At 45.9% G+C, this 27,622-nt stretch overlaps 1 protein-coding gene across 1 annotated transcript in view; it reads right to left on the minus strand.

The window, feature by feature from the left end:
* DEPDC1B (DEP domain containing 1B) overlaps window positions 1-17,473 on the minus strand; it is a 77,072-nt gene extending 59,599 nt beyond the window's left edge. Inside the window, exons 1-2 of the mRNA XM_040977578.1 lie at window positions 17,379-17,473; window positions 545-833 (exon numbers count right to left, since the gene is read on the minus strand). Of these exons, the coding sequence (XP_040833512.1) occupies window positions 545-712 (168 nt within the window). The 5' untranslated portion in view covers window positions 713-833; window positions 17,379-17,473. The remainder of the gene's footprint in view (window positions 1-544; window positions 834-17,378) is intronic.
* Window positions 17,474-27,622: the final 10,149 nt, after the last annotated feature.

A 27,622-nucleotide genomic window follows, 5' to 3' on the forward strand; every position in this document is an offset into this window, starting at 1 on the left:
ACCCCCGCCCTGGCACCGTTAGAAAACAGGGTTGTTCAGGTGTCACCCAGGAAGGGGACACGCCCTGCCTCGGACAGCCGCAAACCAGGACAGGACCGCGGGAGGGCGGGGGAGCCCTCGGGTCCGGGGATCCGAGGTCCGGGGCAAGGGTGGTCCACCCTCCAGAGGAGCGCGTTTCAACATCCCGGAGGACAAAGGCCGAGGGCGCTGGACCTGGTCTCCCAGAACTTTTAAATCAGAAAGCCCAGTGAATGGCCCAGATCCTGCAATCTTCTCCGGGAAGCTGCGTCCACCCCCGCTGGCCCGACCGCAGGCCAGGGCAGCCCTTCCAGCACACCCATCCACTACATCGTCCACTACACCGCGGTCCAGGTGTCCAGCACCGTCCACTACACCGCGGTCCAGCGGTCCAGCACCGTCCACTACACCGCGGTCCAGCGGTCCAGCACCGTCCACTACACCGCGGTCCCAGCCCTGCGCGCCCGCAGCCCGGGACCGCCCGGCCAGGGGGCCCAAGCCCCCGCACACCCACTCACGCACTCACCAGCTTGGTGGCCCGGTACGGCCCCGGCCCCACGATGCGGTGCTCCATGGCCCCGCACGCAGAAGCGGCCTCGGCCGCGCCAGCCAGCGGACCCGCAGTTTGAATCGCGAGCGTGCCAGCTCCGGGCGCCGATTGGGCGGTGCGGGAGCCACGTGACCGGAACTGCATGGAGTGGGTGGGGCCCGATTGCCGTCTCCATGGAGACGGGCCTCCGGCTACAGCAAGTGCCGAGGCTCCGACCGGACACTGTGCTCGGGTCCTCGCTGGAGCCGAGGGCTCTTGAAGTCTGCTGGAAGATCAAGGAAAAGTGGGGTGGGCTCAGCTTCCAGCTGCGGGGAGAAATTTGCATCCTCCCCTGCCCAGTGCGCCCCGGGGCTCGGAACCGGTGGTGAAATGTAGCGACTTTAGAGTGTGCATAGGAAAGGGAAGAAATTAAAAAACTCGCTGAAGAGTGCGTAGCCACAAGTTGGGGTGCCTGAGCAATAGGGACCTGGAAAGGAGCCCGACTCTGCTTCCTTTTATTCTCATTAAACCCACAGGCCTCGAATCTGAATCCTACGCCTGGCAGCGTGTCAGTTTCCAGCCTTTGGCTGGGGGAGGTGAAGGGAGCTGTGAGTCCTTTTGTGCTGCCTAGAACATGCTCTTCTCCACACGCCTGCCTCCCTCCAGGAATTCCAAATCCAGTGTGTTCAAAGGGACAAAGGCGGTCACCCCATTAGACCCTTGCAACCAGAATTCAAACTTCAACTCTACTCATCTCAGTGTGTGCCCAGCATAGGACCTCCTACAATGGTAGCCCAGTAACAGTTAGGACCTTAACCCACTTGTTGCCCCCATTTATTGTGCTGCATTTAGGACCCTCAAAAATGTGCTACTATTGTACTACCCCAAGCCCTGGGTGCAAGCCACTCCCATTCCCAGATTCCACAGGATTCAGAGTTGGATTCTTCAAGTTGGAGGTGAGCATGGAGTGATGAGTCTGTGTTTAGGTAGGTAGTTGGTCAGCACTGTGCAGGACCTGCCCCCAACTGGTTAGCTCTAAGAGGTTGGCAGGTTCTGAAGATGCCACCGTGCTAAAGTAGACTCCAGTTGGCCTGGCACCTACAGGTGAATGGTTATTATTCACCGGAATGGGTCCCGGTGAAGCATCTCGAAATGGGGTCTAGTATTAGGATATTAACCAAGCAGGTGTTAGTTCAATGGTGACTCTTGCACTCAGATGTCTCCCTTACTTTAGAAAATCCTTCTTTAGTAAGGAGCAAAGCATGGACAGGAAGTGCAAATTCAGGGAGGACTAAGATCTGATCAAATTACAGAGCTTACCCTTGTGTCACAGCAGGTAAAGCTGCCATATGCAAGGCCAGGATACCCTATCGACAATGTTTTTTTGGTTCCCACTTCTCCACTTCCAATCCAGCTCGCTGCTAATAGCCTGAGAAAAGCAAGAAAAGATAGCCCAAGTGCTTGGACCCCTTGTTGCCCATCTGGGAAACCTAGATGAGGCCTCTGAGCCAGCCCAGGCCATTGTGGCCAGGGGACCCATCGGTTTGAAGATCTCTCTCTCTCTCTTTCTCTCTCTCTCTTCCTTCCTCCCTCCTTCCCTCCATCCCTCCCCCTGCTCTGCCTCTCTCCCTGTAATTCTTTCAGATAAGCTTTAGAAAGAACCAAAAGACCTGATATAGTCTACATTCAAAAGCATTAATGGGAAAGCAAGTGTTTGAAACAACAGGTAAAATCCCAACATCCCATTTTAGGGTCCTGGGTTCAATTCTCATTCCCGCTGCCAGTTCCAGCTCCTGCGTCCTGATGATACATGCTCTAGGAGGCATGCTGGTCATGGCTCAAGTGGTTCTGACTGAATTTCGGCCTCTGCTTCGGTGTGGCCCAGCCCCAGTGGATATGCACTAGTGGGTATAGGGTCTTTCTGCCACTCTGCCTGTCTGCCTTTGAAATCAAATACTTTTCAAGCCATTAAAAAAAAAGAAAGAAAAATAACACTAGGAGTAAGGCATTTGTTTTCTATGGAATGATACGTATGTGTTATTTTTGTAATCAGAAAAAATCTGTAAAGGTAGTTTTTTTTTAACTTCTAATGAGTGAATATTAAGGGTTTTTTTTGTTTGTTTTTTTATTCTCCACAGAGAGATCTGCTTGTTGTTTGCAAGGATAACCAAAGGGAACTGTGACATTGGCACAAAGAAATTAAAAAAAAATTGTAGGGGCTTGTCCATCTGAGCCCAGCCACAACCTGTTATGGTGGTGGACTTAGGATCTGATAACAAAATAACGTGCACCCTTAAACTACCTTGCTTCCTCTTGTATAGCATCACAATGTTTGGGGAGTCTCAATTTCAGTGAAACTAGAAATACAAGCTGAGGGACAGGAGTGCAAGCTAACAGTTTAACAGCCGTTTACTCGTTAGTAAGACAGAAATATTGATGACTGTCTCATGGAGTCGTAGGGGTTGAGGATGCATACAGCAGTGATTGAAACAAACTCTTCTAAAAAAAACCCTGCCACCTCCTCGAACGATTGTTCAACCACCCACTAAGAGCCGTGCCTGTCTTCCAAGGATCCACACATCAGAGGCCACAGAAGCAGCCTTTGTGGATTTAGTTTACAAGGGGCTGTGATCATCTGTCAGGCTTTCGACATCACATAAAGACCACTGAGAGAGTGCTCCGCCTCGTTATGAAAGACCTCAGGTTTCCGGATATTTTTCTTTGTTTAAAAATATTTACTTTAGCTTTTTGAAAGTCAGAGCTACAGAGTGAATGAGAGACAGAAAGGGGAGGTCTTCCATCCAGTGCTTTACTCCCCAAACGGCCGCAACAGACGGGGCTAGACATGGTCAAAGCCAGCAACTGACAACTCCATCTGGGTGCCCCAGTTGGGTTACAGAGGCCCAAGGACCTGGGCCATCTTCTACTGCCTTCCCAAGTGTATTGGGAGGGAACTGAGGCAGAAGCAGAGCAGCCAGAACCAATGCTCCGTGAAGGAATGCTCATTGTTTTGTTTGTTTTGCAGGTAGTGGCTTAACTGGCTATGCCACAACATGGTCCTTTCTTGACCTCTGTTCTGGCTCAGGTGATCTTCCTTCTGTTGGTTCAGCATGCCGCGTTGCCACCTCACAGCCTTTGCCCTGTCAGCATGGGTGTGCCTCTGCTCTTCCACAAGCACCCTCAGCTCACCAGCAAGGCTCCATTCTAGCCTCCCACCCAGACGGGAGTCCTCCGTTAGGCACCCCATCTTGAATGGCACTTACATGGACCTAGAATTTGTATTCTTATCATCTGATTAGTGGCTATCCAATACATAGGTTTCATCTTCTGAGAGCATTTTGGACATTTGGGGACTTGCTTTCTGATTTCTAAAACTGCGAGAGAGACCTGCTGGCAGTTTCTGTCCAGAAGTCAGGGGAGCTAAACGGCCTTTGATGCCTTATATCAGGCAACACAACCAGCAGTTGTCCCTACTTCCTGGTGGCCTTTTAGTGTCCCCCTGGGCTTCCGGGTAAATAAAAACTCTGTTTACAGGTAGCTGTGCCTAGAGCCTACTCTGTTTTGCATACGATTTGAATATGTGTTAGACTGTTTAGCACACACTCAAGTACCCTCTCAAGACTATAGCACAGCTACCACTCCACAACATGTCAGTAAAGGCAGCATGAGAAAAGGACGACAACATTCAGTTTCTGTTTATACTCAGATGCAAATATTTGCCTGTTTTAACGATAGCTTTCTGGCATAGTTGTACTTAAGCATTTATTTACATTTTTTTAAATGCAGATGAATTTATTACCAGTGGTTTCCCTGTTATTTATCCTTATGAAAGGATAGTTTGCTAAGTTCTAATTCTGTGTAGGAAGACTCTGGAAATTTCATCTTGACATCATTGCTGTAACCTGGAATATAAACTCCCAAAGGTTAAGGACCTCTCATTTCCCACCCTACTCCAGCCCTGGAAGAGCTATAGAAGATCCTCATGACATTTTTCTAAAATAAATGACATGTCTTTGCTTCAATGTTTTAACTGTTCTAACTTTCTGTTGAGTAAAGATCAAACAGGGAAATTTCCAGAGTTTACCATGCGGCTTTCAACTTAAACATCTCTCTCTCTCTCACTCTCTCTCTCTGTCTTTTCTCTGCCTCCCCAACCTGTTAATTAAACACTAATAGAAGCAAACTTGGCTTTTATCTGATAAACTCATGTATGTTTTAATCAAATATCTGTATCTATGACTTATCTATTAAGGATTAATAGTCAAATTATGGCTAATTCCTACCAACTATATTAAAAAGATATAATGATGATGCTACAGTGGGTCAAGCCACTGCCTGAACTGCTGGCATCCCATATCAGAACAAAGCACACGTTCAAGTTTCAGCTGCTCCACTTCCCATTCAGCTCCCTATTAATGCATGGAGAGATGGAGCAGAAGGCCCAAGTACCTGGGCACCTGCAGCCACATGGGAGACCTGGATGGAGTGCCAAGCTTGTGGCCATTTGGGGAATGAAGCAGCATAGAAAAATCAATCACTCTTTCTCTCTCTTTCAATAAATAAATAAACCAGGTAAGTTCTGTGACTTCTTTCAGTTAATTAGCAAAACGTGGACCCGCTCCTGACCTTCTACCACCAAAGCCTATGTTTGAAATTTGGCTTCATTAGGTGGCTCGTTGACTTGGTGTTTGATAACCTTCTGGAAATGAAAAGAGGAATTTTTCCAGTATAAAGTAGAATCTCACACATATTTATGTCAAGGCTTGTTTTAGGAGACAGGGAAGGAGATAGAAACCTTACACAAATTTATTCCAATAACCAGGAATGAGATTGATAAAGTTGTGCATTTGGCTTCTTTTTCAATGTTCTGATTGTGGTTGGTTTCTTCTTATGTTTGGTTTTGTGCTGACACATATATTGAATTAGATTACTACCCCTCCAAGAAAGTTTGACTCTCAGCCTTAGCTTAGTCCACAAAAATGTATTAAAATGAATTTTCAAGAGAAAAATTGTTAAGATGAATTTAACTCATTTTCACCCTCTGAGGAGAGGACTAACTACGACGTGAACTCTTCTGGCGTATTTAGGTTTGAGGCCACGAAGATCCTGTAGGAACACTGACTGGGCTCCCAAGCAACTTCACAAGGCGTTAGCACATTGCAAAGCGGGTGTTTCACCATCACTCACTCATTTGTCACAAACATCAGGAGATTTCAAACTACAGAGCAGCAAGCACTTGGCGTAAGTACACTATTGTGTTGGAAGGTGCATTTCCCAATCACATCCCATGGGGAGTGGCTGCGAGCTGGGTCTGAGTTCCCCAGCGAGTTCCTGACTGCCAGGCTCCTTCTGCCCATCGGGTGGGGTACTGCGCGTTTGGAAAACAAGTCAATCACCACAGACCTTGGATCTCAACCTTCCAGATTGGATCGCAATTTCATCAAGTTGTATTTATTGGCATTTAAGCCATACAGAATATTTATTTTTGAAAGTATTTATTTCTAAAGATTTTTTTAATTGAAAAGGCAGATTTACAGAGAGAAGGAGAGATGGTGTGAGAGAGAGAGAAAGAAATCATCCCTCCACTGGTTCACCTCTCAAATGGCCTCTACGGCTGGAGCTGAGCCGATCTGAAGCCAGGAGCCTCTGTCAGGTCTCCCGCATGGGTGCTGGGTTCCAAAAACTTGAACCATCAGCCACTGCTTTCCTAGTTCATAAGCAGGAAGCTTATGTGGATCAGAAGTGGAGCAGCTGGAACACAAACGGGTGTCAATATGGGATGCCAACCCTTCTAGGCAGAGGATTAGTGTGCTGAGCCACTGCACCCGCTCCTATTTCTCCTATTTGTGCAAGTCTTCACAATTTTTCAGGCTGTGACTTGATTTCCACTGCTGTGGCTCAGTATTGTGACCACTCTGCTTGGAAATGTTCCCCCAGAACTTGTATTAACATTGTTTGCCAACAGAAGTCATATTTTGAAGGAGTATGAGTAAAGGGAAAAAAAAAAAAGATAAAAAACTATGAAAAATACAAAACGGTACCATTGATTACTATTTTTATTTTAGCATTTAAAGAACAAAGGCAGTGTCACGCACACAGCATGTCAAGCTTCCACCTGTCGCGCCCAGCATTTCATATTGAAGTGCAGGTTCAAGTCCTAGCTGCTCAGCTCCCAATCCATCTCCCTGCTAACGTGCCTGGGACAGAAGGTGGCTCAAATGATTAGGTGACTGCCACCCATGTGGAAGACCCCATTGGAGCTCCAGGCTCCTGGCTCCAACTTGGCCCAGACCTGCTATTGCAGCCTTTTGAGGAATGAACCAGTAGATGAAAGACTGTTCTCTTTGTATGTTTTTGTCTGTTTTTCTTACTTCCTTTCACTGCCTTCCAAATAAATCTTTAAAAAAAATTTTAAATAGATATCACAAAACAATAGAGGATCTACACTGATTCAGCAACAATGGATTAGTGCCTTATATGTGCCAGGAATTGAGTCACTAGAGTAACATGATGGGAAACCCTTGTAGCAGCTGGCATTCTAAGTAAAGAAGGAAACATCCTAAGTAGAGAAAGGCACAAAAAACCAGCTGCAATTTGCAAAAATATATATAATCAGTGATGTGTGCTGGAAAGAAAAATACAAGCATCACAGAAGGCAGTGGAAGACAAATGCTGACAAATGCTCAGGTGGTCCAGGAAAGTATCTCTGATAATTCTCTGGGTAAAGCAAGGGTTGCTGTGCGGAGCAAGGCCACCTGAGATGGACAGGTGCTGGCTGTATCCAGGAAACACGGGAGGAAGCTGCTCCTAGGAATGAGTGCGTGAAAGATGGAATGGAGGAGATACGGTTGGGTACAGAGGGCAAAGGGTTTGCAGGCCACATTATGAGTATAAGATTTTTATCGTGAATTTGTTTAAAAATGCTAGAAACGCTTGAGCAACTGTGTCTAGGTCAGAAACAGGTTTGTAAAAGCTGCTGCATGGGTAATAGCCTAGGGTGTCTGCAGGCATGTAGGCAGGAGTGGAAGCAAGTCTGGAAGCTGTTGCAATACTCCAGCATGAGGAAATAAACAACTTTGTTTGCTATAGTACTTGGCACATAGTGAACTTCCACAAATACGTGCTGAATGAATAAATAAATGAGCAAGAGAACCTAAGCTCAGAAGTGATACATTCCTTAAGGATCTCTTTGATTCATTCTATTTCTTTTATGAATGAATTGTACAAAATGGCTATTTTTTAAATCTTTATTTTATAACCTCCCACACGTGTTTCTGAACCCATGCCTCTGTCACTCTTTATCATGCAAGCGCTCCATCTTGCTTCTCCCTCTTGAGTTTGAGAAGGTACAGTCCACGTGTGCTGTATCCCTGCTGTTTCAACTGCCCTTCCACCTCCTGCCACTTCACACTTACACTGTTGCAGTTCAAAGCTGCCATAATAAAATTTTTGCTAAGCATAATAGCTAAATTGATGTTCAGTTTGTGTAATAGCTCAACTTCTGGCCTATTGTTCCTATGTCGTGTAGAAAACATAACAAAATGTATCTCTCTACACCTAGAAAAGTGACATGATGAAAAAAATCTTCAAGCTAACTTTGCTGCTGCTGGGGAACATAGGACCCAAAGGAGGAAGTTCCCAGACACGGGAAAACAATCCTAAGGATAGTTATGAAATTGCACAGAGAACAGAACATCATTGGAGAATAGTTGTGCTATCCTGAGCAAGATCCAACTTGCCTGGGTCTCAGTTTCTTCATCAGTTCCATGGAAATAAAACTGAACCTGTTCTATAGGGTTGTTGAAAGATTTAAGCGAGGAAATAGATGTAAAGCTCTTAGAAATCTTTGTGTGGCAAGCACAACCCTAAGGTACTTAGCTAGATCATCACATCATAGACAGTGATAGAGATTAGCCATAAGGCAAATGTGCTTGTGGGATGGTGAAGCTGACTGATGGTGACCAAGATCTGTGGTCAGCAAGCTGGAAGCCCAGACAAGGCTGTGTTTCAGGCACAGTGCAAGTCTGAAGGCCAGAGAACCCTTCCCAATGGTGTAGTTCCAGCATAAAGGCCGGCAACCTAAAGACCAGTATGAAGCAAGAGAAACAACCTCATATGCCAGTTTCAGACTCTTAGCAAGGAGGAATTCCTTCTTTTTTTAATATGTATGGAAGAGCAATGGAAAGAGAGATCGATCTTCCATCCTCAGGTTTACTCCCCAAACGACAGCAAACAGCTGGTGTCGGGCCAGACCAAAGCTAAGAACAGCACATGAGCCTCCCACCTGGGTGGCAGGGACCCTGGTACAAGACATCACCTGCTGTCTCCCCAGGTAGAGGAGCAGGGAGCTGGATCAGAAGCAGAGCAGCTGGGACTCTAACTGGTGCAACTCACCTGCCGGCTCTTAGAAATCCCGTCTTGGTCAGGAAGGGTCAGCCTGGTGTTTTCCTCAGACTTTCAACTGACCCACTTACAGAAGGAGAGGCAATGTGCTGTACTGTGTTCCTTGATTGAAACGCTAAGCTCATCAAAAGCACCAGTACAGAAATATCTAGAGTAGGGCCTAGCGTGATGGCGCAGTGGTTAAGGTCCTCGCTTGCACACCCGGGATCCCATATAGGTGCCGGTTCTAATCTCGGCAGCCCCACTTCCCATCCAGCTCCCTGCCTGTGGCCTGGGAAAGCAGTCGAGGACGGCCCAAAGCTTTGGGACCCTGCACCCGCGTGGGAGACCCGGAAGAGGCTCCTGGCTTTGGATTGGGTCAGCTCCAGCTGTTGTGGCCGCCTGGGGGGTGAATCATCGGACGGAAGATCTTCCTCTCTGTCTCTCCTCTCTGTATATCCGCCTCTTCAATAAAAATAAAAAATAAATCTTTAAAAAAATAGTAATAAAAAAAAAATATCTAGAGTAACTTTTGACCACATATAGGGACACCCAGTGACACTTCAGGCCCCATGAAATTGCCACCTAAAATTAACCATGACATCCCCAAAGATTCCTATTTCCTGATGTACACAGACCTTCCTCCGGGTATTCAACCAAACTCTAAAATAGAGTGTGCGTGACGACATTGTGCGCATGTAAGTCAGGTTCCTATCTGAGGTTTTGATGAAGGACTTTGCCTACCTGGGCCTCACTGAATCATGTGACCCCTCTTAAGAAGGACATGCTGGCTGGCTGATTGCAGAGAAGATAGAGATGTGAAGCACAGCTGGCTGCACCATCATTCAAGTATTGCTTATAAGTAAACTTTTTCCCCCAGGAGCTTTATTTCCAAGCATTTGGAAGTCGAGTGTTTTGCCATCAGGAGCTTTCACAGGAGAACCCTGCCTGGCTTCTGTCTTGATTTCAGTCCCTCCTGATAACCTGAAGCACTGAAAAGAGAGGCAGTCGCCCATGCCGAATTTCTCACCTACGGAGTTGCGTAGTAACAAGCAGGTGTTTAAAAATCATGGAATGTGTTGTAATTTCTTATAGAACAATGAAAAACCAATCCACTTTTTTATACAAAAGTCTCCAACACTTTTTCTAGTGCCTACCCGGCAGTGGCAAGAATAGACAAAATATTAGTTCTTGATAAGTCACTAGCTTAAGGGATGAAGGAGAAGATCAAAGACTATTTCACTGACATCTGGGAAATTAGCACAAAGATTGCACCATTAACCACAATGAAATAGGAAGTGCCTGGGTAAGCAAAAAGGAGCGTGGTGGGGGGAAAAGTAACCCAGGCTCTACTAGGCGAAAGAATCACTCAGGTAGCCTCTTTATAATGTTCATTTATACAGGTCATTAAATTCCATAGTGATTTGTGGCTTTGGTTAACTACTAGCAGCTCCAAAGATTCCTGACATGTACAGAAGTCTAATCGTGATGAAGCCCTGGATTTATAACTCCCACCAAAGATGCCGGTGTACAAGAGAATGATATCCAGCACATAAGTGAGCCTGGCAACCCGTTTAACATGCCTAGTTCAACACGTTCGTGCCCTGATCTACTCGTCATACCTGGACAATGCCATTTACTCACGGGACTATCCCTCCTCATTAGAGCCAGCGGTCCAATGTAGTGGGGGTCTGGACATGTACCATTTAATTGACAGTGACACATCCAAATAGAGACGATCCACGGCTGGGAACACTAGACTTAAGAGGACAGGATCCTCCTGGAGAAGCTGAAGCCCTATAAACAGGACTCAGAGAAGAAGAGTGTGGAGAGAACAGGGGAACCCTCCATTGCGGCAATGCATGCGACCACAGTGAAGCGCCTGAGCCACCTGTTTCCTAGGCCTTCAGTTCTGCTGCCTCCCCCTGGGTTAGTAGCGTCTGTCCATCCCTGGCACTTCACTCACTGCAATCCTTCAGCTCTCCCTGTGCTCAGTCTGTTAGAGCCTGAGCCCATCTGAGCTGCATCCCTGGAGGTTTAAGCCCTGGGTAGCCATCTAAGATCTTCTCCATTTCATTCTTGAAAGACATTAGATTCAAGTTTTTGATCAGCAGAACCATAAACCACCACAAAGAAAGGTACTCTAAAAAGCTCATGGAATATGGAATTCAACGCCTGTTTTGGTGGACCTGCCATGGTAGCCTAGAGGCTAAAGTCCTCACTTTGCATGTGCCAGAATCCCAAATGGGTGCCAGTTCATGTCTTGTCTGCTACACGTCCCATTCAGCTCCCTGCTTGTGGCCTGGGAAAGCAGTCCAGGACTGCCCAAAGCCTTGGGATCCTGCACCCGCGTGGGTGACCTGGAAGAAACTCCAGGTATCTGACTTTGGTTCAGCTTAGATCCAGCCATTGTGTCCACTTGGGGAGTGAACCAACAAACAAAAGATCTTTCTCTCTGTCTCTCTCCTCTCTGTAACTCTGATTTGCCAATAAAAATAAATAAATCTTCAAATACAAAGCTTAGTTTGATGTAAAAAACCCTGAAATACATGCATAATTTTTTTAAATAAAGCTCATTTTCCACCAAACTTTTAAATACCCTTTATAAGCATGGATCTCAAATGTTTTTGCAGTAAAATAAATCTTTGAATCCCATGTTGTCATGAAATTCTCAAAGTGCTTTCCTGTGACTGTGACTGGTCTGGTGGCTAGCCAATAAATGTAGTCAAATGATTAAGTCCAGGCACCTCTGCTCAGTATTAGAAGACATCTCAAAATTGGCATCAACCTATCTGCGTTTTAAAAAGGATATATCCCGAAGTAGGAAATGTACTTATTCCAACTGGCAAAAAAAAATCAATGTGAAAAAGAAAAGGTTAGGCTTGAGAAGTAAGGAACACCGAGAACTTTCAAAAATTTTAACTGCCAGGTGCCCACGGCAGGCATTGTCTCCTGTAGGGCAAGACATTGAACAAGGGATTGCCTATTTCAGGCGACAACAGCAGAGGTCCTGGAAGGTGAGGCCCATGGACCACAAGCCCAGGCAGAACTCAGAACCAGCAGTGACACGGTGATCTGCAAGAGCAAGCCAGAAATAGGACGAAGCTGGGACCGGGAGGCCCACGCAGCTGGGGAACAAGGCGAGTCTGTCTGTGTGTGACACTCAACATAGTCAACAAGGGCTGTTGTGTTCCGCTGCAACACTGCTGTGATTATTTTTGTTCAGAGCCCAGTAACTCAAACAGCCTAGGACCCACACAACAAAACTGCATCAAGCTTTTGTCTTTGCTGATGACGATAACCACATATTTTATGTTCTTTTTCTTTATTGTGGTACAGATTCTTCTACTTTTCAAAGGTTTTCGTGATTGTTCAACTCTTTGCTTCTCATTTGATCATTTGAAACACTTGGAATCTGATAAATTCTCTGCAGTAAAAATCATTTGCCATCTTAAAAGACTTTTTTTCTCAACAGTTTTAGGAAGGCACAAAGATTTCCAGGGTCCTTCCTGTCTCCCACATGTGTCCCACATGTGTCACCATCAGGGCACCCCAAGCAGTACATCTGTAACAATATTTTTTTTCACCATAACACATACAAATCTTGCATCACTAAACAACAGGGTTCCCTCCTAAGAAATCTGCCATGTCACAATTTTGTCAGTGTGTGAACATTCTAAACTTTTCTTACAGAAATCTAGATTCTGCCTCCTAAACATCCAGCCTTTGTGGTACGGCCTATTGCTTCTAGGCTACAAATCTGAAAGCATGCTACTGTGTTAACTACAGAGGGTAATTGTAAAACAATTGTCCTTATAATATCAATAGGCAATATTAATTTCCCAGGTCTATTATAATCTATGGGACTACCAGCATATACCAGGTCCATTGTTGACCAAAATTTGGTGATTCTGTGTTTGACTATGCACAGAAAAGCACCCAGAGAATCTGTATATGGTTCACTAAATTTTCACACACTAATCATATCCTTTTAACTGGCATCCAGGTCAAGAAACAAAACATTAAGAGTCACCCTGCACCTGTGTGGTTTTGTGGTGTAATGGGAGTGGCCTTGGCTCTGAATCCAGCTATGCAACTTCTTGAAATAAAAGATGGTCACTATCTGAACAGATGCTGTTATGCCACCCCCATTCTCCATTCTCCAAAGATAACTAGCCCAGATCTTTCACACAGTAAGAGAGAGAGAGAGACAGAGAGAAACAAGAACGACCTTACTCCAGATCAGAGAGGCAACAGGGGCCAAGTGACAAACAGCCAGGAACTTAGTCCATCTACACTGTATCCCAAAAGCCAACCTGGAAAAGTAGAGGAGACAGGGGAAATTAAAGGGTTTTATTTAGTGCTAAAAACACACATGCAGTTTCAACCCGGGCTTTTTATATCAATTGAAGCTGTTCCCTGTTCATTCAAAACCGGAGAGACTTCTAGATGTTGAAAGCCATCTAACTGCATTTCCTGGTTTTTCTCTAAAAATTCCCTAACTGGCATGTGCTTGGAATTACTTGGTAGCATCGTGGCTTGATTCCATTTCTCAGAGGGATTAACAAAGAGTGTGGCTCCCCAGAGTTCACTAGGAAATGGTCCCTAAACCTGTCTACACTCCAGAACCCTGGAGACTCACTCACCAAAGCAACACGAGGTTGAGGTTTGATGCAGAAGTTAGGCTGTCACTGGAGAGGCCTCTAAACCAGATGGGAGTCTCTGGGCTCAAGTTACATTTCTGCTTCCTCTCCAGTGTCCTGTTGCTACAGACCTTGAGCATAACAGGTGACGGCTGGAGTACTTGAGTCCCTGTCGTTCATATGAGAAATTCAGGGTGAGATCCTGGCTCTGGGCTTCAGTCTGGCTCAGCCCCGACTTGTGGGCGTTGGGGGTGAGAACTAGCAAATGGAAAATCAATCTCTCTCAATCTCTTTATCATTCCAAAAAAAATTTAAACATAAAAATATGTTGAAAAAAATATAATGATTGCCAGGGCCTGACTTCATATCTCCAGTAAGTAGCTTCTCCTGGATGGGACAGCACTGGGAGAAGGATTATAGCATCTGATGGTCTTTTACAGGCAAGCCTAGAGCTGCAGGTGCAGTTCTGCTGGCCCTGCCAAAATGTGTTCCTGGCCAGACCTGAGAGGACTGTGGCTCTAGCCCGTTGTATGCTGGAAGCTGAAGCCTTCGGAAGCTGCATTTTAGAGGAATGCAGGCAGGGGTCATAAGGAGAATGGAGTCGGGTCTTCATGCAGGGCCAGAAAAGCAGAAACCAAGAAGGTAGATGCAGAGGAGATATAATGAAAGTAGAGGCGTGGGCAGAGCCTGGAGTTATCACGAAGTTACAGGGCAGACACTCAGAAGCAAGGATTTCCCAGGAGCTTTCTAAGAAGAAAGAATCACAACTCCATCGACTGAGAATTCTTACCTGTCCCTCCGTGGAGCCAAGACCTGACCATACCTCCCTGTTATGATTCAACTATCGGGCCTGGCATGATGGTCTATAGGTTAAAGTCCTCGCCTTGCAGGTGCCAGGATTCTATAAGGGCACTGGTTCATGTCCCATATGCTCCACTTTCCATCCAGCTCCCTGCTTGTGGCCTGGGAAAGCAGCAGAGGATGGCCCAAAGCCTTGGGACCCTGTACCTGCATGGGAGACAAGGAAGAAGCTCCTGGCTCCTGGCTCTTGGCTCCTGGCTTCAGATTGTCTCAGCTCTGGCCATTGTGGCCGCTTGGGGAATGGAAGATCTTTCTCTGTCTCTCCTCTCTGTGAATCTGCCTTTACAATTAAAAAAAAAAATCCTAAAAAAAAAAAAAAAGAAAGACGCTTTTAAAAAAAGACTCAACTATCAACTTACAGAAAATGCACAAGATGGAAGAGTATGGGGTAGAGGTGGGTGTGTTTGCATTGTGGGAAATTCTTATAAGTGATGGGATGTTTGTAATTGCAAAAAGGGGAAGGGCAAGGGTAAAGAATGGTGGGAGAGCTGCCAAGAGATTTAAAGGACAAATATCAGTTACAGTGTGTGGATATACTTGATTCATGGTACACTGAACTATCAAGACAATAGAAAAGAAAAAGAATGTAGAATAATCACGAGACAATTGGAATTCAAGGAGTTATTTAAGGATGAGCAAGAATATAGTTTAAATGTTTAGGTGTCATAAATATATCATCATTTTCTTTTAAAAAGACTCCTAATCTTTCAGAACATGGGAGGATCGCCTACAAGACTTGCTGAAACAGATGACTGGGCTATACCCCCAGAGCTTCCTATTCAAAAGGACTTAATTAGAACCCAAGAACTCCCATTTCTAACAAGTGTTCAGGTGACTGGAGTGGTCCAGCTCAGGGGATCACAGACTAGCAATTGTGATTTCAGATCCCTGTTTTGAAAGATGAGTGATGAAATGAAAGTATCATAAAATGAAATTCATAAGGAAATACAAAGGATCTCTATAAGCCAAGAACCACCTTTAAAAGGAAGAACAAAGTTGAAGGAGGAACACTATCTGACTTCAAGAAAGCTTTAGTAATCCAGAGTATGTTCCTGGTGCAAAAACAGACTAATGATATGGGGAAAGGGCCAACTATCAGGCTTATTTCCAAACTTCATTAGTAAATAAGTTTGTGGGGGGAACCAAGAACACGTGCTCCCCTTGTAAATGGAAATAGGAGGAATTACAGATTCCCAACACCTTTAACCAAAGCCTACTGCACTGAACACACTACAGACTTCCCGTTCTCTAGCATGACCAACGAATGCCCTCACTTGCCACAACACTGAAATGTGTGACAGCAGTCTTCCACTCGTGGGCCTTTCCTATTCTCACCTCCTTGGAAATGGGAGGAGGAGTCCACAGAACCAAGGGCAGACGCTGGAAGGGTAGGGGCTGGATGATCACATGGGTAAATGCTTTCTTTTCTTCCTTGACTGATGATGAGAATGAATGTTTATTCTATTCTTTCTCACATAACATAGGGAGAGACTTCCTTCGAACAGTGATTCCCAAGCTTGCCATCCCCTTAGGATCACCTAACGCCTGATGCCCGTGTTCCACCTCCACAGACTGTGATTTCATTGTGCTGGTGTGGGCACAGGATTCCCAATGGATTCTAATATGCAATCTAGTTTGAAAGCCATTGACCCAGAGAAATATTTCTGGCCTTGTTAACTTCTCTGAATAGGGAGTTTAGGAGATCAAACAGGGCATGCATAGCTCAGATCCTTCCGGGTTCTCTGTGAGGGATAAGCTTGCAGGGCCTACCCATTCGGTCCTGTGACTGGGGAGCATGTGTTTAGTACCACCAGGCCTTGGGCATTGGGAGGCCAAGGTCAGGTGAGAGCTGTGGTTGTCCAGGCCTGACCATGACAAGGTAAGCATGTCTAATTTGAGTAAGGGGAAATCTCCAGAAGTCTACTTAGCTAATAAACCAAAGGCCATGTTCACCTAAGCATTTACCCATCCAAAATTTTAGTTGAAAAATATTCTAAGCCTATAGAAACGTTTAAGGAACCATCCAATGGGACCTATTTATTCTTCCATCTATATTCATCAATTGTTAAGATTTTGGTCAATTTGCTTCCCTACTTCACATACACGCAACACTGAATCTACTTAACTCAGTAAGTATCTCCCAAGAACAATACCATGTTATATGTGCAATTCTAACATTCATAGAGCAATATTATCTAATATATGGTCCACATTTAAATTTTTCCAATATCATTACACCTAGTTTTAAAAAGATTTATTTTATTTTCATATAAAAGAGTTTCAGAGAAAAAGAGACATGAAAAGAGAGGCCTTGCATCCATTAATTCACTCCCCAAATGATAGCAATGGCAGGGGCTGGGCCAACCTGAAGCCAGGAGCATCTTCTGGGTCTCCCACATGGTTGCAGGGGCCCAAGGACTTGAGGTGTCCTCCACTGCTTTCCCGGACCATAAATAGGGACCTGGATCAAAAGTGGAGCAGCCAGATCTTTAACTGGCACCTATACAGGATGCCAGCACTACAGACTGTAGCTTAGCCTACCATGCCATGGTATAGCCCTACCTACTACATTCTTAACAGGCAATCTTTCATAAAGAGGAACTTTAATCTTCTCCCCTCCGCTGCCTGGTTGTTTTGTTTGTTTGTTTTTAAGAAAAATTACATACTAATATTTATGGGAGGCAGAAAGAAAATTTCCATCAATTAGATCACTCCCCAAATACCTATAACAGCTGGGGTTGGGCAGTGTGAAAGCCAGGAGCCAAACACTCAATCCACACCTTCCATGTAGGAAACAGGCACCCAACTAACTCCCACAGTCACCACTGCCTGCTGGGGTCTGCTAGAGGCAGAAGCCAGAACCACATATTGGACCCAAGCACTCCTAAATGGGACACATTTATGCTAACCAGCATCTTAAGAACTAGACCAAATATCTCTCTTACCTGCTTTTTGAGTTTCATTGTGGACTCATGAATTCTTTGTTTTAATTATGACATATTTTTGAAGATTATTTGAAGGGCAGAGTTGAGTGAGAGAGAGAGAGAGAGAGAGAGAGAGAAAGAGAGAGAAAGAGAATCTTATATTCTTACATTCACTGGCTCACTCTGGCCACATCAGCCCAACCCCTGATAAAACCTGAAGCCTGGGACTCCATCCAGGTCTGCCACACAGGTAGCAGGGGCCCAAATACTTGGACCATCTTCTGCTGCTTGCCCTGATTCATTAGTGGAGAGGTGGATCAGAAGTAGAGCAGGTGGAACTCCAACTGGCATGCATAGGAGATGCCTAAACCACAGTGCCACAACACTGGTCCCTGAGTCACATCTTCATTTCTACTATTACAGAGCTTCAAGCTCCTCTTGCTGGACTCAAATGTTTCTCTCCAGGGCTCTCTGTTCCTTTTACTAGAAAATGGTATTTATTTCTCCTCCGGTTTCTTTTCAGTGGGAACAGTGAAGTTCTTATCTCTACTGACCTAGCTCCTGCATCTGAGTCCTTTACCAACTAGGACAGGTGAAAAAAAAGGCCTTGTGTTATTGATCCTCCTATTCCATGATATCCGGTCCAGTCTGAACACAAAAGACAAGCACACCTTCTGTTTGCATTTCTGTATTGACTGGGCAAATAGCCTTTGGATGTTTACTCTGTGCAAGGCCATGTTAGGCACAGCCAACAGAATTTTACGCCAGATAGGCACATTCCTGGCCATCCCGGATGTTACAGTTTTGGATAACAGTCCGGGCGTCCTCCAAAGACCTGTGTCTCCCGGGTGTGTCTCCCAAAGTCTTATGTTATTTGTTAATAAATTAAGAGCAGATGTGATCGAATGATGGGCCCAGTGGCAAGCCTTTAAGTCGCTGGTGGCTTGCCCTTGCAAGGGGGGCTCTCCAGGGATGGTCACTTACTTATCTGAAGTTCGGGTTCACTTCCTACTCTTTTCACCCTGTAATCATGCCTCCCCTTCCTCCAGCCTCTCCAGAGACATAAACCAGACTATCCAGTCTTGGACTGTCATGAACCCCCAAACCTAAGTATAAATAAACCTCTTCCTTCCTACAAAACTTCTCCCAGACATTTTAGTTCAAGTAACCGAAAGTTGACTGGTATAATAAAGCCTACAGTCTTCACGGGGGAAGAGGGGAGCAAATGTAAATCAGGTGATCATGCAAGTATTTCATTAAATGTCTAAATACAGGAACAGGTGTCCTGGCACAGTGGGTTAAGCCACCTCTTGGGATGCTCACAGCTCACATCAGAGTGCCAATTGGAGTCCCAGCTACTTAACTTCCAATCTGGCTCCTGGCTAACGTGCCTGGGAAGTGGCAAATGCTGATTCAATTCCCCAAATACCTGCCACTCACGTGGAAGACCAAGATGGAGTTTCTGGTTCCTGGTTTCTGGTAGGACCCAGCCCCAGGAGGCGCAGTGGGTGTTGGAGGAACAAACCAACAGATGAAAAATATCTCTTGTCTTTCTATCATGCTGCCTTTCAAATAGACAGATATTTCCTAATAATTAAATAAAAATCAGCACATTGAATTCTAGGAATGTAACAAGGAAACTGGTATACTCTGGGTAGCTGAGAAGCGACCTCCCTAAAAAAAAAAAACAAGTGAGATTTAACACCTAAAAAAATGGGTAGACTTCATTCAGACCAGGAGTAAGGAGTTGACGTGCCTGCTGGGAGCTTAGGAATCGGAGGGGGATGTGTGGAAGAAGGTTGTCAGACGCAGGCAGAGGGAGAAACCTGGAACCAAAAGAATGTGGAAGGTTTTCTGCAGCAACTGCAGTTGAAAAGCTGGGCACACACTGTCTCTATAGGGCCTGGAAGCCAGGCTCATGGGTCTAGTCTTTATTTTCAATAGTGTAAGCGAAAGCCAGGAAAACGGATTTAAGCAGGAGTGAGGCATACTTAGAACTCAACTTTAAAAAAATATTTCTCTTTTCCTTCTTTCCTTCTCTTCCTCCTTCCTTTCTCTGTTTTTTATTTGTTTTTTAAGATCTCTATTTTAAAAGGTTATTGGCTGCTGGAAAAGCTCGCCTGGGGCGGGAGTGCAGCTCAGCATTCCAGCCAGAAGGCTCGGTGCAGCAGGCAGCACCAAGAGAGCTGCCAAGCAGCTGCTCTCGGGTGGTACCTTTGAAATGTCACTGTCACTTCCTGTCCCTGAGCAAGCACACACCCAGCCTGCAGCCACAGACCAGGGAGTCTGGTGCAAGCGCTTTCCCCAAGTACTTCTTCCCAGCCCTCATGCTCTCAGTTCCCTCCTTATCTGACTGGTCGGGAAGCACAAAAACGACATTGACCCTGGCAGGGAGTATTTAGGAACACAAAGCCAGGAAACAGACTTCAGAAAGGGCTTTCCCGGAAGTAAAGAAGAAGAGTCTCAATTGGAAATGTATTTGCATCTTTGTGGGGACGGGCAAAGGATGACTTAGAGGAAGGGGTGGTGGGCGTGCACAAGACAATCTCCCCCTGCCCGTCCACCTGTTCTCTCCCAGCCCTGAAAATGGGAGAGCAGTGGCACTGGGTACAGTCGGGAGACGTAATGTGTGACACACGGAGAATGTCAGCAATCACAGCTGAGAAGAAGGGAGAGCAGAGAGGAACAGAAAAGATTCTTTGAAAGCATGTACAGCCCTTCGGCTGTGTTAAAGAGTCCTATCAGACACCCTAAGCCCACAGCTTTCCAACGCCTTTTCCAAGGCTAACGGAACTCTGACATCAAATCTGCCAAGGCAACCAGGTAGCATCAAGGTTTTCATCCTAACCACACCTGTTCAGTAGTGAATGCTGAGTGCACAGAGCCTGTTGTGCAGCTCTCTCCAGAACACTATTCATCTGGCAAAACTGAAAGTCTGTCCCCAGGAAACAACACATCCCCACCCATCCTCCCCTGCCCCTCCCCTGGCCCTGACAGCCACAATCCTGGTTTCTGTCACCATGAATTTGACTATGCTAAGTACTCCATAGAAGCGAAGTCCGTGTTCCTTGGGGACTGGCTTATGTCACTTTGGAATAACGTCCTCAAGCTTCATTCGTGCTGTAGCAGGTGTCGGAATGCTATTCCTTTTTAAGGGTGAATTCTGTTCTGCTGCATGTATATAGATCTCCATTTGCTTATCTGCTTAACTGTTGTTGATGGATGTCTGACTGCTCCTGTTAGGTAGGCGGATAGAAATTTGCCTGTGTGTGGTAAAGGGGTTCATAAAAAGCACCTTCAGGGAAGAGCACAGCAGTCTCTGCTTTGCGAGCAGCTCAGGATTGTAAACTACCAAGTCCTGCCCATCCCAGGTTCATTTTATAGGTGAGCCCAGCCTTCCCCTCAAGAAAAGCAACCCAGGAGCATCCTCTTCATCTGGAGTCAGGAGAGCTCACCAGTCTGATGACACTGAGCAATAAAACCTTAGGAGGCATTTCACCAGGAAGGTAACTGTTTGCTCAGAAGAATGTAGGTTTGAGGAGGAGGAGAAACATTGAGATGAAATAGATCCTACACCCTTATTCATTCCAATTTCAGTACATGTGCCGCTGAAGCAAGCATCTACACCCTTATTCAAAACAAAGCAAAAAGTGGCGCAAGTGCTGTCCCCTCCCCGCCCTGCCTTTCTAGGTCTCTCCCACTCTCAGTTCCCCGAGAGGTACCACCCATCCTTTCTGAATGGTGAGCCTCAGCAAGCCCTGCTCCCTTACTTACCACTTTAGTCTTACATCTGAAAATTTTTTTCTTATGGAAAGACAAGAATCTCAATTCCAGTCGGCTCCAGGAACACTTCCACCTGTTGACAATTACAAATCACGATGCTGTGGATGTGCAGATCTCCTCCAGAATCAGTTTTCAAGTCTTTTCAGATATCTGCCCAAACATGAACTTGCTAGATCACATACAAGGTGATTTGATTTTTAGTCCTTCGATGGTCCATCATATTGTTTCCCATAAAGACTGCACCATTTTACAAATTTCTTTGCAACATCTCCAACACTTGTTAATTTGTTTTGTTTTCTAGTAGTCAATCTAATGAATATGAGTTTATTTTTTCTTTACTATAAAAGATGCTTATTTTGTGTGGATATTAAAGATGTAAAACAAAAACAAAAGAAAAAAAAGACAAGTGTTTTTAGGGACAAGTGGTGGTGAAAGGCCAGGTGTTGGTGTAGCTGGTGATGGCCACATGCCACAATGGAGTGCCTGACTTCAAGACTTGGCTCCACATTCTATGCTAGCTGCTTGCCTAATGTGCACTGGAGTCAGTACATGGTGGCACCAGCATTTGGGTTCCTGTCACCCCAGTGAGAGACCTGGATTGAATATCCAGTTTCTGACTGTGGCCTGGCTCAGGCCCAACTGTTGGTACCACCATCTCAGATGGGCACTGGTTTGTGTCCAGGTTACTCCACTTCTGATTCAGTTCCCTGCTTGTGTGTGGCCTGAGAAAGCAGTAGGCGATAGCCCAAGTCCTTGGGCCTTTGCATTCACATGGGAAACCTAGAAGAAGCTCTTGGCTCTTGGCTTCAAATCAGCTCAGTTCTGGCCATGGTGGACAGCTGGAGAGAGAACCAACAATTAGGAAATTTCTCTTTCTGTCTCACCTCTCTGTAACTCTTTCTAAATTAAAAAAAAAAAAATCTTAACAAGAAAATAAACAAATGGGTCAAAATAGGCACAGGAAGTTTGGAAGGAAGAAATAGAAGTAGTTAAGAAATATGAAAATAGCTAAAAATGCTCATGGAAAATGGAATCAAAAGATAAACTTATTTTTATGCAAAAATGTTTGGAATTCCTGCATAACTTTTCACAGACACATTTTCCACAAAGATCCCTGGATACGGAAGGACTAGCACTGGGTACTGGGGAAACAGGGATGGGAGCCTACTCGGCTCTCTGGCAGTTGTCACAGGGGCAAGGGGGGTCTCGAACTCCTGTTGCAGCGGGGAGGCATCTGCAGGTGCTAACGGTATCCAGAGGCTTCCGTTCTGCTCTGCAGTGACCATGGCCCTGGCTGGTTTTCTATCTAGTACAAGCAAATGGAGGCTGACAGCCAAAGAACCATTTCCTTCCCTAACAGCAAAACCAATGCTACAGAGCCATGCATCTCTTAGCAGACTCGGTTCTGGGAAACGTCTTATTAGGCAATTTCTCTGTGGTGTGAACATCTTCGTATGTCGATAAATACACTCTGACAGCCCGCACGTCCCCAGCCTTACGGCACCACCAGCATACATGCAATCCCCTGTTGACTCACACATCCTTATCCAGTACATGGCTGTATTTGGGACGCTCCACATAAGACAGGAAAAAAAAAAATCCAGTCCTTATAAACTCTAAAACACAGAGGAGATGGTCAGCTCTCGGATTTTGTGTTGGAGGAGGCATGCTGGGGTCATTGTAGAAGTTAAACAAGAATATGAAAGCTCTTTGTGTTCACCCTAGGGTGCTGAAAAGACATTGCCTATGCACATGGGAGTGATTGCGCTGGTAGTGCAAAACCTCCCTGGGAAGCTCTGGGGGTACAGGGGCTCCCACAAATGGCTGAAACGTGCAGCAGCTTGAAAATATGGACGTAGACTAAGCAAAAGCACCTCCCACCTGGAAAGGTGGGCTCTGTGTCCTCCTGCGAATCCAGTTGGGCTCTTCCGGTCGCCGGGAGCTATACAGAAATGATGCTTCATGATTTTCAGTTAGCTGCTGCAAGGTTGTACAGTGTCCCTTAATTTGGGAGTGAGGGGCACTCATTCCACAGAAGTTCCTTCTCTGGGAGCTGGCACTGTGGTATGTCAGTTAAGCTGGCACCTGTGATGCCAGCATCCCATGTGGGCACTGGTTCAAAGCCCGTTGCTCCACTTCTGAGCCAGCTTCCTGCTGACTGCCTGGGAAAAGCAGCAGAAGAGGACTCAATTTTGTGGATCCCTGCACCCACATGTGAGACTCAGACAAAGCTCTTGACTCCTGGCTTCAGTCTGGCCCAGCCGTTGGCCACAGCATCCATTTGGGGAGTGAACCAGCAGATGGAAGACCTCTCCCCTAGTTTCCCCATACCATCACTCTGCCTTCCTAATAAATAATATACATATTTTTTAAAAACCTAGAATCGAGACCTAGTGCAATAGCCTAGCGGCTAAATCCTTACCTTGCAATCTCCGGAATTCAAAATGGGTCCCGATTCATATCTAGGCTGCTCCAATTCCCATCCAGCTCCCTGTTTGTGGCCTGGGAAAGCAATGGAGGATTGCCAAGCTATTCACCTTTGGAAAGGAGTAAGATTCCAACATGAAAGACAGAAGGGGATAAAAATCCAAGTCTTCTATAAATTTTGAACAAAACAGGGTTGGCTTAGACTGTGCTGTCTTAATGAAAACACCTGGGATGAGTAATCCATAAAGAACATCAACTCATTCCTTACGGTTTGGGAAGCTGGGAAGTTCAAGATCACAGAGGTTTTCTTGTCTGGTGAGGACTGCTCCGTGCTCCCCAAGTGACTCCTGAAGGCTGCTCCCTCCCGAGGAGAACACAGCATCCTTACGTGACAGAAGTTGGAAGGTAGAAGATTTATTTTATTGGAAAGGCAGATATATAGAGAGGAGGAGTGACAGAGAGGAAGATCCTCCATCCGATGAAAGACAGACAGGCCTCTGGTTGAGGACATGCGACATGAGTTTCCTCATCTTCATCTTCCTCCTTTAGCCTACTCAATAGGCATCCTGTACACTGCATGAGACAGCCAGCCTTCCCCATGAGGGTTTCAGCTTCCACGAGCATCTTTCACTGCACATCCTTCACACCCACCTGTCCTTCTCTGGCTGCAAACTGAACCTAGACAAATGTATTGTCCCCAGTCTCAGCTGGGCCCTCCCGGAGGCAAGGAAGTATCTGTTTCTGACTCCAGGCTGGTCTAGTCTCTCCTGCATTTTTGTTCTCTCAAATCATCCTGACAGTGAATACGCCTGCTCATGTTTCTTCTACTTTAAAGCAAAAGAGGAAAAAAAAAATATTCTCCTCTCTCCACACTTTCTTTCTCCTTCTATCCTCCTTTGAACCCAACTCTTTGAAAGAACAACCCTGCTTTTGCTGGGTGGGAATAGGAGCAGGTAGACCAGCACCAAAATCAGCAACAGTACTGTAGCATGCTAATTCACCCTCAGCCTGCAAGAGCCGCCATTACATCTGGATGCTGGCTCATGTCTTAACTGCTAAGCTTCTGCTCCAACTCCTTGCTTGTGGCCTGGGAAATCACAGGAGGATGGTCCAAGTCCTTGGCCCCTGCACCTGTGTGCAGAAAAAGGGGCCAGAAAAAGCTCATGATTCCTGGCTTTGGATCAGATCAGCTCTGGCTGTTGAAGCCATTTGGGGAGTGAATCAGTGGATGAAAGATATATCTCTCTCTGTTTTTCTTTCTGTCTCTGTAATAGTCTGCCTTTTAGGGCCTGATTTGGTAGCCTAGGGGCTAAAGTCATCACCTTGCACATGCCGGGATCCCACATGGGCACTGGTTCTAATCCTGGCAGCCCAGCTGTTGTGGCCACTTGGGGAGTTAATCATCAGATGGAAGATCTTTCTCTCTGTCTCTTTTCCTCTCTGTATATCTGCCTTTCAAATAAAAATAAATAAATCAAAACCAACACTTCCCCAGCAATACACCGTGTGTACAACCTGTCCTGCTCTCAACCCTGCACTCTAGGCTCCCCCTCCAGGCTTCCCACAAGCTTCAGTCAGATTGCTTCTTTCCTTTTCTCCCTGGAGTTGTCAACTGGGGTCACTCACCCATCATCGTCTATCATGAACTGGGATCACTTCCTGTCTCAAGCCTTCTTCTGAAACCCTGCCCTCAGCCTGGGTAGAACCATTTCTCCTTCATTCTCTCAGCGTACATGTAAAATCCATCATTTTAACAGCCAGCCCATTAAACAAAATTTAAAGTTTAGTCACATTTTCTTTGAAAAGGCAAGAAACAGAGAGAATGAGAGAGAGAATCTTATCCTGAAATGTCCACAATATCCAGGGCTGGGCCAGCCTCAAGCCAAGAGCCACAACTTTATCTGGGTCTCCCACATGGGTGGCAGAGATGCAAGCATTTCAGCTATCACCTGCTGCCTTCCAGAGTACATATTAGTTGGAAATTGAACAGGAGGTGGACTAGTCAGAACCTGAACCAGGCACTGCCAGATGGGACACAGGCATCCGAGGCAGTGAGTTCAGGGCTGACCAAGCGCCCACCCTCAGCCAGAAGAGCCGATCTGGCTTCCTCACATGCTTGTCTTTATCACCTGCAAGTCTCTATGGGCATTCGTATTTTTTAGATCCAGTGTCTGGCATTGTATCAAACACAGCAAATGTTTAACAAACTACTGTTAAACAAATTACCTAGGAAAAAGTGTAAGCAGAGGAAAAGAATCTGCATCGAGAGCACATCTTCGGTGCTGCATCCATTCACCCAACATGCATTTACTGAAGTCCTGGAACATGTCCACCACTGCTCTAGCCATTTGCTAGAAGCAAAACGGATGAACGATGACCATTAACTGTTCAAAGAGGTTACTTTCTAATGAGGGAGATGGTCCACAAACAACAGAAACACAACCCACGTGCTGGCCTGGCATGGTGGTCTAGTGGCTGAAGTTCTTCTTTGCATGCACCAGGATCCCCACTGGGCACTGGTTCATATTCCAGCTGTCGCACTTCCTCTCCAGCTCCCTGCTTGTGGCCTGGCAAAGCAGTCAAGGACAGCCCAAAGCCTTGGGACCCTGCACTCACATGGGAGACCTGGAGAAAGCCCCTGGCTCCTGGCTTTGGATCAGCTCAGCTCTGGCTGTTGCAGCCACTTGGGGAGTGAACCAGCAGGCAGTTCTTCCTTCCTTTCTCTCCTCTCTGTATATGTGACTTTCCAAAAAAAAAAATAAATAAATCTTAAAAAATACCAAGCGCATGGAAGAGTGCATCAAAAGGTAGTAAGTGCTTTGGGGAAAAGAAGGCCCCAAGTTCAGAGATCCAAACACAGGCTGCAGTACTGAGGGACTAAAAATGGAGCAAAGAGACAAGGGAATTGAAGGGCTTGGTCCATCAGTCCTTTAGGAACTAACTTGTTGGGTGAGGCACAAGTAAAGCAAGGACTCTAAGATGGAAATGCATTTAGCATGGTGCCATGAACAACAGAGATCTGGCAAGGATGGAGGGAGAGGAGCAATAGGAGGCAAGGGCAGAGGGGGTGATGGTGATGACTAGCTGGATCCATGACCATTCTATGACCTGGCTTGGTGTGAGCTTCATAAGGTTTTAAGTCAAAGAGTGACAGAATATGAGTTAGGCCAAGAAATTATATTAGCAACATTTTTCAGGAAAGCAAAGGCAGAAGCAGGGTGTTAAAGAAGCTACTCCAGAAATTTGGACATGAGACAGTGACCAGAAGGGGTTAGAGTCTAGCTCTACTTTAAAGCGAAGTCAGTGGAAGTTTCTTCTTAAGACTCGATGTCTGGCATGTGACGTAGCCAGTGAAGCTGCCACCTGTGGTGCCATTGTCCCATACAAGCACTGGGTCTTGTCCTGACAGCTTTGCTTTCAAACCAGCTCCCTGTTAATGGTCTGGGAAAGCAGTGGAGGATGTTTCAGTTGCCTGTGCCCCACACGGGAGGCTCAGAAGCTCCTTGCTCCAGGCATCAGCCTGTTGCGGTCTCACATGTTGTAGCCACTTAGGGAACAAAGCAGCAATAGAAAGCTCTTGTGTGTGTGTTTCTCCTTCCTTCTTACATTCTTTTGAAATAAATAATTCTTCAAAAATTGGATCTAGTTGAAGGCAAACAGACAGAGGAGAGCTAGAGAGATAGAAATCTTCCATCTGTTGATTCACTCCCCAAATGGACCCAATTTCTGGGGCTGAGCCAAGGCCAGAGCTTCTTCCAGGTCTCCCATGAGGGTTCAGGGGCCCGGGCCCTCCATTGCTTTCCCACGCACATCAGCAAGGACCGAGATCTGAAGTGTTACAGCTGGGACAGGAACCAGTGAGCCTATGGGATGCCGGCATCACAGGCAATGGCTTGACCCTCTGAAGCACAATGCTGGCCTCCAGTGGGATTTCGTGATGATTTTTTTTTTCTTGAGTCATGGCAGGGCAAGCAAGGAGAATGACAGCAAAATTTTTAGTCTGAGTAACTGGGAGGCAGACCCTCCTCTCACTGTGCTTCCTACACTAACTCATC

This window comes from Ochotona curzoniae, unplaced genomic scaffold, assembly GCF_017591425.1.
Source record: "Ochotona curzoniae isolate NIBS_2020 unplaced genomic scaffold, NIBS_Ocur_1.0 contig_2754, whole genome shotgun sequence".
Taxonomy (NCBI): domain Eukaryota; kingdom Metazoa; phylum Chordata; class Mammalia; order Lagomorpha; family Ochotonidae; genus Ochotona; species Ochotona curzoniae.